The sequence below is a fragment of the Laccaria bicolor genome, genomic scaffold (assembly GCF_000143565.1).
Source record: "Laccaria bicolor S238N-H82 LACBIscaffold_3 genomic scaffold, whole genome shotgun sequence".
Taxonomy (NCBI): Eukaryota; Fungi; Basidiomycota; class Agaricomycetes; order Agaricales; family Hydnangiaceae; genus Laccaria; species Laccaria bicolor.
The window spans coordinates 1021454-1031463 of NW_001889874.1; the positions used below are offsets into that span (position 1 = coordinate 1021454).

The 10010-nt window shown below is 46.9% G+C and overlaps 2 protein-coding genes across 2 annotated transcripts; one reads left to right on the forward strand and one right to left on the reverse strand.

The window, feature by feature from the left end:
* Positions 1–5086: 5086 nt before the first annotated feature.
* On the reverse strand, positions 5087–6298 carry LACBIDRAFT_308602 (uncharacterized protein; the record flags this gene model as incomplete). Its single annotated transcript, XM_001876016.1, has 5 exons — positions 5087–5439; positions 5492–5551; positions 5604–5754; positions 5816–5992; positions 6053–6298. The coding sequence occupies 5 exons, from the start codon at positions 6296–6298 to the stop codon at positions 5087–5089; spliced, it is 987 nt and encodes a 328-aa protein (XP_001876051.1).
* Positions 6299–8532: 2234 nt separating this feature from the next.
* On the forward strand, positions 8533–9492 carry LACBIDRAFT_245383 (uncharacterized protein; the record flags this gene model as incomplete). The annotated part of the gene is made up of 6 exons (XM_001875579.1): positions 8533–8594; positions 8650–8778; positions 8834–8905; positions 8956–9148; positions 9209–9326; positions 9383–9492. Coding segments are annotated over 6 exons (684 nt in total), but the record flags the coding sequence as incomplete, so codon positions are not given.
* Positions 9493–10010: the final 518 nt, after the last annotated feature.

The following is a 10010-nucleotide window of genomic DNA, read 5'->3' on the forward strand; positions in this document are numbered from 1 at the left end:
ATTGTCTCAAGGTGTTCCACTCCAAGAATTCTACTTCTTTCACTCAGGACCTGGGTCTCCAGCTTCTCTGCCTCAGTGTATTTTCCAAGGCTATCATATGTTACTGCTAGATTTGCCATAGCTGTGATTGTATCTGGGTGTCCCACTCCAAGTATTCTCTTTCTTGCATCCATTACTTCCATTTTCAGCTTCTCTGCCTCTGCATATTTTCCCAGGTCATGATATGTTACTGCTAAATTTGACAAGGCTGTAATTGTCTCTGAGTGGCTCACTCCAAGAATTCTGCTCCTTGCATCCAGTACCTCAATATTCAGCTTTTCTGCCTTTGTGTACTTTCCCAGATGATGATATGTTGCGCCTAGATTCACCATAGCTTTGATTGTATCTGGGTGCTCCACTCCAAGTATTCTGTTCCTTGCATCTAGAACTTCAATGTTCAGCTTCTCTGCATCTGTGTATTTTCCAAGGTAATGGTATGTAGCTGCTAAGTTTTCCATGGCTGCAATTGTTTGTGAGTGTTCCACTCCACAGCTTATTTTCCTTGATTCAAGAACCTGGATCTCCAGCTTCTCTGCCACTGTGTACTTTCCTAGATTAAAATAGGTTACTGCCAGACTTGCCATGGCTGTGATTGTAAATGGGTGTTCCACTCCAAAAATTCTGTCCCTTGCATCCAGAACTTCAATCTTCAGCTTCTCTGCTTCTGTGTATCTTCCAAGTTGATGGTATGTAACTGCTAGATTTTCTATGGCTGTAATTGTTTGTGATTGTTCCACTCCACAATTTTTCTTTCTTCTCTGAAGAACCTGAATTTCCAGCTTCTCTGCCTTTGTGTATCTTTTCAAGCTATAATATGTTGCTGCCAGACTTTCCATGGCTATGATTGTGTCTGGGTGCTCCACTCCAAGAATTTTACTCCTTGTATCCAGAACTTGAGTTTTCAGCTTCTCTGCCTCTGTAAAATTTCCCAGGCTATGATATGTCGATCCTAGACTTGCCATGGCTGTGATTGTATCAGGGTGTTCCTCTCCAAAAATTCTGTGCCTTGCATCTAGAACCTCAATCTTCAACTTCTCTGCCTCTGTGTATTTTCCAAGACATTGATATGTTGCTGCTAAATTTCCCATGGCTGTAACTGTGTCTGGATGTTCCACTCCAAGAATTCTTTTTCTTGCATCCACAACTTCAATTATCAGCTCTTCTGCCTCTCCATATTTTTCCAGCTTATAATATGTTGCTGCTAGACTTTTCATGGCAAGGATTGCATCTGGGTGTCTCACTCCAAGAATTCTGTTTCTCACATCGAGAACTTCATGTTTCAGCTTCTCTGCCTCTGTGTATCTTTCCAGGTTATAATATAATGTTGCTAGATTGTCCATGGCAAAAATTGTGTCTGGGTGTTCCACACCAAGAATTCTCTTTCTTGCATCCAAAGCTTGGACATTCAGTTTCTCTGCCTCTTTGTATTTTCCCAGGCTATGGTATGTTGCTGCTAGATTTGACATGACACTGATTGTATCAGGGTGTTCTGACCCTAAAATTCTGTTTCTTGCATCCAAAACTTGGATCTCCACCCTCTCTGCTTCTGTGTATTTTCCCAGACTATAGTATGTTGATCCTAGATTTGCCATGGCTGTCATTGTAGCAGGGTGTTCCTTTCCAAGAATTCTTTTCCTTGCATCCAGAACTTCAATCTTCAGTTCCTCTGCCTCTGTGTACTTTCCCAAATATTGGTATGTTGCTGCTAAATTTGCCTTGGCTGTAATTGTATCTGGGTGTTCCACTCCAAGAATTCTGTTCCTTGCATCCAAAACTTCAATCATCAGCTTCTCTGCCTCTGTGTATTTTTCTAGGTTGTAATATGTTGCTGCTAGATGTTTCATGGCAAGAATTGTGTCTGGGTGCTCCATTCCAAGAATTCTGTTTCTTGCATCCAGAACTTGAATCTCCAGCTTCTCTGCCTCTTTGTATCTTCCCAAGTCACGATTTGTTGTTGCAAGTCTTGCCATGGCTCCAATTGTATCTAAATGTTCTACCCCATGAATTCTCTTTCTTGTATCCAGAAGTATAGTTTGCAAAATCTCTGCTTCCTTTATGTATCCCTGTCTTTGCAAGAGATCTCCAAACTTGGCATAAGCATCATCAAAGTAACTGATACCTTTCTGATTACTTTCTGATCTGGAATGCTCCATATTTGCTCTCACATGTGTTACCAAGACCCTCTGAAATCCATATGGTTGGCTGTCATCCTCCCTTAGTGAACAAGACAAAGTAACATATGCCATTAGGCAAGATCTTTCCCTCTCATTCAGAGTCAATCTGTCTCTGCCCCATGTATGCACCAATGGATGCATTGCATATACACCATCAGATGGCCCTTTCTTAATCAAGGAGAAGGACAGCAATACCCGAATGCCTTCTCCAAAAAGTAAGTTATCCCAAGTACCTGCTCTGTTGAGTGGAAGTAGGCTCCTGTCCAGTATAGAGCTCGCAAGTGGCAATTCAGGGCTAGAGTGCTCTTTACCCTTTTGGAGAGCAGCATAGGAAAATATTTTTTCAGTGATTCCCTCATGATGGAAGAATGGAAATAATCCTAGAAGAAGCATTGCTATTTGAGCTGCTTTGGCCTTATATATATCATTCCCTTCAGCTCTCTGCAGGATTTCCTTGTATGACAGTTCCCAAGTACCATAGACAGATCTGTTATATCTAGATGCACCTGTGAATTCTGAATGAGATAACAGAGTTTCTCGATGCTCAGAGTATTTTAAAAGGTAGTTTCTAATAGTGGTAGCCCCAGAAGCAATGTAAGCACCAGCTTGGTCAGTAGCAAGAGGAAGGCAACAGAGCTCCTTCACAATCTTACAAGCTTCAGCACGAAACTCAATTGAAGATGACGCCAAGCAACTGGCTTTCAGAAGCAAGTTGATGGCATCATTCTCTTCCATCTCATTCACCTCACATGAACTCTCTGGGGAAGTCAAACATTGCATGGCAGAGTTCCGACTAGTAATTAGGATGTTGCCCCCCTTTCCAGGTGGTGGAAAATAAGTCTCCAGCTGAGCAGGTGATAGCACATCAGCATTGTCAAAGACCATTATAAAGTTGTCTTCCAGTGAGCCAATCCAGTGAAGAGCAGATTCAGGTGAGCCATCCAGTCGACTAGACTGGGCTTCAGGAAGATTACAGATACCTTTTAGCCCCTGTGTGATAGTGCCAGCTGAAGATGCATCAATCCAGAAAACAGAAGAGAAACTGAAGGCAATTGCAATGTTAGAAGTGAGGGTTGGAGCTGCCTCTTTGCAAATACTCACCAGCCAGACATTTCCTCAATGAACTTCAAGCAAATCTGAGTCTTTCCAATGCCTCCCATTCCATGTAGCAGAAAGAATTTTCTTTTCCAAGCAGGGTCAGTCACGTTTGTAGAAAAATGGTGCTTAAGTTTGGTGACAATCTCTGTGCGGCCTGTGAACCGATTGCTCGGAGTTGGCATAAGGGGAATGACCCCATCAGACGGCATCCTGCCAAAATTGTTGTGGATGTACATCTGCCCGTGAGCCACGCAATCAGTCTAGTTCACCAGCCACTGAACATTGAGACGATAACGATTCTACTCACAGCGTTAGCAGTATTGAACATGGTGTTACTAGCAACAACGTGGTGAGCACCGGCAAGAACGCTCGCTCCGCTCATGTTGAGATTTCAAAGGTGAAGAGGTTGAGGATGATGGGAGGTGGGAGGCAAAGAAAGGAGCGCGCTGAATGCCCCAACAATCAATTATATGAGGTAAACACGTGTTGATCTATTTTTACATGATACGGGCCGATGCCTGACTCTCCCCGTCTTTGGCTTTCTCAATCCTCGGCGGTTAATTGGTGTCCTCGACTTTCTTAAATGCTGGCTCCATCTGGAATATACATGGTTCACGACAAGAGAGCGAAATCTGTTGGCGTTGAAGGCACCTACGATGATGGGCGTTGAAGGCACCTACGATGATGGGCGTTGAAGGCACCTACGATGATGGGCGGTGAAATGTCACCGGGAATGAAGGTGCGGACTCGGAGTGTACTCGCTGGACACAGGAGCCCCTGCTGACAAGCTTTTAGCCAGTGGTAGCCGTTCTGGCAGATTCAGTCGACGAATACATACGATGCATATTCTCTCTATGCAACTCCCCGTCCTCCGCAGAAGCAACCCAACCCGCCTTCCCTGTTACCACCTATCTTCAAAAATTAGGTACGTTCTGCGCCTTTTTCCACTGTCGTTCTGACTGATGTTGATGGTTGGGAAGGACTTGCGGACGCCACGCATGGCCTCCTCGTTTCAGTGCGTTGTAAAAGTGACGGAGCGGGGTTCTCGAAAAAGACCAGGTACAGACAAGTCTTCCTCAATTGAGAAGAAGGAGAGTGACCGTTGAGCTGCAAAGGCTGAGCACCGAAAGGTCTCGCACATTTTACAGTCACGGTGCGCCCGACTACAAGGGTAGAGGACCACGTTAAACACATAGTCATTGAACTGGCGCTGGGTCGTCAACATGATCTGGAGGTTGTAGCGATTTTGGGCCATCGAGGGAGAAGAGAAGGGGCGAAGGTTGATTGAGTCGTGTATCGACTGGATGAGCCTGGGAGCGCTCATACATGTTCTCTTTCGAGGACGCGATAGAGGAGGAGAGGAACGTCAAGCTGAGTGGTGCGGCCGCACAAGATAAAACACACCTCCATCCCTCGGCTTTCCCCCAATCGAGCCCACGCGCTCGTCGTGTTCTCTTTCAACCAGTTCTCGACAACCTGTTGTGAGAGAAACCTTAGGACGGGTTTGCGGTCTCCGTTCGGTCGGATTTGATAGGACGTCAACATTCCAGAGTCCAGCTTCGCGTCAAGGTTCATACAAGCTGGAGCGCAAGGTGAGATAAATTGTTCATGAAAAAGTTGTGTGCGACATGTAACTCATGATCACCCAATAACCGATCACCCCTACACTATACTAAGATTTGAAATATCTTAATTTTTCAATGGAGACGGGAATTGGCGCACACTCACAGCTGCAGGATGTATAACACAATCTACGTTTGGGTATATATCTAAACCTACGTATCCAGCTTTCCGCTCTCAACCCTCACCCTCGCCTGCTCAATAGCCCTATAAAGATCCGCGCCCGCCTTCTCCGTCAGTTCAAACTTGGCGAGAAGAGCAGGGACCGCGTCGGGTGTTACTAGGAGAGCGAGTCGGTGCCCCGGGCTTGGAGGGTCAACGCTGGCCAATGAGGGTGAGGACTTTGATTCTGCGTCGGACGACGGGGGTGAGGTAATTGAAGGTGATAACAAAGAGGGTGAGGTGAGAGGTGAAAATTCGTTGTATATTTCGTCGAGCACCTGGCTCGCTTGTGGTACGATTTGGTTGTTGTCTAGTAGGGTTTCAAGGTATTCAGAGGATTTGAGGGCTGTTTATTCTTAGTTGAGCAGATATATATGAGCGATGGGACAGATACGGACCATTATAATGCGACCAGCTCCGCCAGACGCAGAAGAAAAATGGGAGGTTGGGTATTATAGCTGTCAAGTCATTGGTTGGATACACTAACTTCCGAGCGAAACATAGACCTACGAATCAACTTTAAAGGAAACGTGATAGGTGTGAGGAGTCCCCACATGTAGAATCCTTTCCTGTGGCGAGATATTCGGTGCTCGACATGCCACCGCAGATGTCCAAGAGCGACTGCCGAGGACGTTAATGAGGGTGGGTAGAGGAATGGGATCTACACAAGTCCACTTTCAGTTCGGAATACTCAGCCCTCAAGAAGGGATGATAAAACCCACCGATGACGACTCCGTTTCAGCGGGCTCCTTCTCCTTCCCTTCATCTTTCTCCCACAACGCGCTTCCCCCGCCCGGATGCTTGATAGAGGGCCCAAGGGACGGGTCGATGCTCCTCAACGCCAATTCCTCGAAGTCTACGCTGTGCATCAGTCGTTCCCCATACTCATACGTCCTGCGCTACACGCACCCTCATCAGTCTACCCTCTACACGTCGTGTATAGTAAATCAAACACGTACCCTCCAACCCTCGGCTTTCCCGAAACCGACCCACATACCCGCAGCCTTGCCAGTTAACCAGTTCGCGATGCCCCGTTGTGAACCAGGTGGCTTTTGACGCTCGTCAAGTTGGAATTGGTAATAAGTCAACATCCTCAGGTCAAGCTTCGCGGATGGGCGTGGACGCGCGAGTGGGATGGATATGATGCGTGGTTTGCGTAGAGCTTGTGGGATTATTGACTTGCTGGCTGGGGGGATTATAGACATGCCGCTGCCTTTGCTTCGAACTTGTTGATGACAATGGTATAAACCCTAGCCTTGTAAACCCAAAAAACCAGAAAGAGGAGGCCCTGATATTTGGTAGGAGTTGTGCAGTTGAAGTGACACGGACTTCATGGTTGTCGAAATTTCGATCACACGCTCTGCCGCCACAACTTGAACGCGTGTGGCTCAAGCGTGGCTGGTCGGCAGTCGGCATCACCATACGCATCATGGACACTGACTACAAACTGACTCTAGCTCGGGGAACTCGAAAATGTATGCCTTGCAATTTATTGTCGTCGCGTCTCGAGTTTTTTTTGCCAGCGTCCGCCATCCGTCAGTAGAGGCCGCTCGCTACCGTATTAGGCTCAAGTCACCTTCCTCTCTGCGCGTCAAAGCTGCAAAACCGTCTGGTTTTTCAGTGGCTGCTCGTCGGTGTAACGCCTTCCGAGTCAAAACTCTAGAGAAACGACCCGAATGCTACCAGGTTATTACTAATCCCTTCGACTTTTCTTGGTTGATCACTAGTTTCGTCTGGGCTTCCTACATACCGACGGCAACTGCTGCAAAAGCCATTTTTCATTAAGAAGGGGACGTCGCTCCTTATGATTTGTTTTAGATGCTTCACTAGTACTTACTAGCAAAAGGCTTTCTCGACTCCAAAAACCCGGGTGGTGGATCTGCGATTTTTGCATCGCGTTCCGTGGTCATTCTGCACGACTCGACGGGCATGGTCCTTCTTTCTAGCATTGGCCAATAAGCCACGGCCTGGCGCGTCGCTTCACTAGACTCATTTGACAAGAATTCCTCCGACCTGTCTCGTATCGGCTTACTTGCGGCCCTTCTCTTCAATCGCAGACAGAGATTTTTCAAGTGAAAAACAAGAAACTCTTCCCTGATTATGCTAACTTGCTGTCTCTCCGCCAGCCATTTCCTGTCTTTTCGAGTACCGAAGTCCAACTCAACGAACGGCTTTCGACCACATCCATTTCCAGATTCCTCTGGTTAGTAGTTACACATTTGTTGCTGTCAACTCGCAACCTACCGTGGTGAGTTGGCACGCCATTGCACGTAAAACGGGTTTCTGATTGTACTATCAGCGAGGATAGGGATTTTTCGATCGCCCCAGAAGAATTTCCGGAGTGGAATTCTTCAAGATCTCCAAAAGTTGCCAATAAGGCGGATTTTGACTTTCTTCTAAGTTCTTCCTCGTCTCTCGTGAAATACCCACGGGACAGGGATGTCTGACGGCGATTACTTGAACGAGATACGATAACAGGGCTCCCAAAAATAGGGTCAACAACGTTATCTTGAAGCACGGGGTATGGCCTGCAGGCGATGACAAGTGTTTTATTCTTGCCCATAAATCAAGTCTCCGAGTCCTAATTTTAGGTCAAGGGGCGCCATTTGGTGTTTGAGCATCGGCAACGCGGGGAAGTTCGCAATTGTGGATGGGGAGGTGCTTGGCTTCACAGTGCGTATTGGTTAGAGTCCAGTCAAGTTCTTGAGACAACATCGGCGACATCCATTTTTTCTACTTGGTTTATTTTATTTTCAAATCTTTGCGTTGGGGGATGTCGGACCAAGTGTCGGACTTTGTCGGGGATATAGATTCATATGATTGGGAAGGAGTTCGAACTTTCCCTTCAAGCTCCTCTCTGAGCGTTCACCAACTCCCACCCATAACTCGTCTTTGCAACAAGACATGACTCCGGGATTGGGGTACGTGCGTACTTGTTCGAGTAAAGCCGTTCGAAACTGAGGGCGCCTGAAACTGTTGGTATCAGGCTGTGCCACAATCAGCTGACAGCAAATGCGGTGCAGGTGCAGGTCCGCCACCTTGCGATATATAAAGCGGCATTCTGCAACTGTGATTAGCTTTACACCCACAGACTTACCGAGGAGCAGGCTCTCCCGAAGGTCGAAGCGATAAAACCCAAAAAAATCACCAATAACACCAACGGCTGTGCCGACACATTCACTTGTCTACCTCAGAATGTTTTCTTCGATCTACTTTGCTATCTTGTTATTGGGGGCTTCCCTTGTCACCGGCGCTCCCCATAGACGTGACATCGCTCGTCGAAGGTGAGGACCGTCCTTGTAAGGCCTATGTTGAGTCTGATATCTTGCATTGTAGAGGATGCGGAACGCACATCACCTCCGCCGCCATTGCCTCTGCGGAAAGGCTTTTCCAAACCAACCGGCTCCCGCCGCCCGACGAGAATTCGACCGCAACCGCGACTCTTGACATTCACTTCCACGTTGTATACGCCAACGAAACTCTTGACGGAGGCTTTGTTCCGTACGTTGATATCCTCTATGCCTTTAACACCTCGACTTACTAAGTTCGAACTTAGGGATGAGCGGATCAGAGCGCAAGTTGATGTTATGAATCGAGACTATAACATCACTGGAGTCAGCTGGAATCTTGTCACGATCTCACGAATCTTGAGTCCAGATTGGTTTGCCAAAGTTGCCCCCGACACGTAAGTTTCATTTTTTTTGTTAAGAAGCATGAACCGACGGTCTTGTATAACACAGACCTGAAGAAGCGGACTTGAAGAGTCAATACAGGAAGGGGAATGCGTCTGCTCTTAACGTTTACACCGTCGGGTGCGTGTTGCTCTATTTTGAGTGCATCCTAGTTCTTACAGGTTGAACAGACTCAAAGAGGGACCTGGACAAGGCCTCCTTGGCTACGCTACCTTCCCGAAAGACTACAGTGGCAAGCCATCAAACGATGGTGTTGTTATTCTTTATTCGACTATGCCCGGAAGCCAAACCCCGCCATACAACATGGGACGAACACTTACCCACGAGTCGGGTCACTGGTCTGGGCTTTACCACACTTTCGAGGTAAGCAGTTTGGACAGCGGGACGCTCGACGGTTGCCTGACCTTGTTCCCATGATTGTAGGGTGGATGCACTGGGAAGGGAGACCACGTCGACGACACACCACCGGAGAAGGAGGCTGCTTATGGCTGCATCAAGACACGTCGTACTTGCCCCAAGAGCAAACTTGATGATCCAACGAGTTAGTTTTGTATTTTGCTCCGCCGCAGTTAGCTATCTAACTTGACGTCTCTATAGCCAACTTTATGGATTATAGCGACGACGCTTGTATGACTGGCGGCTTCACGAAAGGCCAGGGAACGAGAATCAGGGCTCAGCTGAGAACATACCGTGATGTTGCTGTCTGATTTACCTTTCGTCTTCTCTGCATCTTGAGTCCATGTTCTGTTGACCACGAGCACGCAATGTACATATTATCAATGAAATCAATACGGTTGACAATTCCAGAGACTGCGGCCCGATGTCAAAGTTTCAACTTCCAACAACGTCCTCTATTTCCACCCCAGTTTTTTGTCGTCTTGTGGTACTTTTCAATGTTGATGGGTTATTTCAGCAAATGGATCCCGGTCCGAAATGTATCAGGTGACCGCGGTGTTTGTTCTTGTCTGAATTACGACGCGTCCTTGTACTCCAAGTGCTTTCCCAAAGTATTTGAGATATAAAATTGATGAATCTTTCACCCATTTTACCCTTTCAATGTTCGTTCAAATCTTTTTTTAGGGCTTACATGAGCAAACGTGTATCCAAGATCGTCTGAGCTCACTATAAATACCAACAGACAGGCATTGTAGTGCCAAAAATGGGACTAACTGTGTTTTATATTCTCTCAGCTTTGAATACACCCGAGGTTTTCTGGAAGCAAATT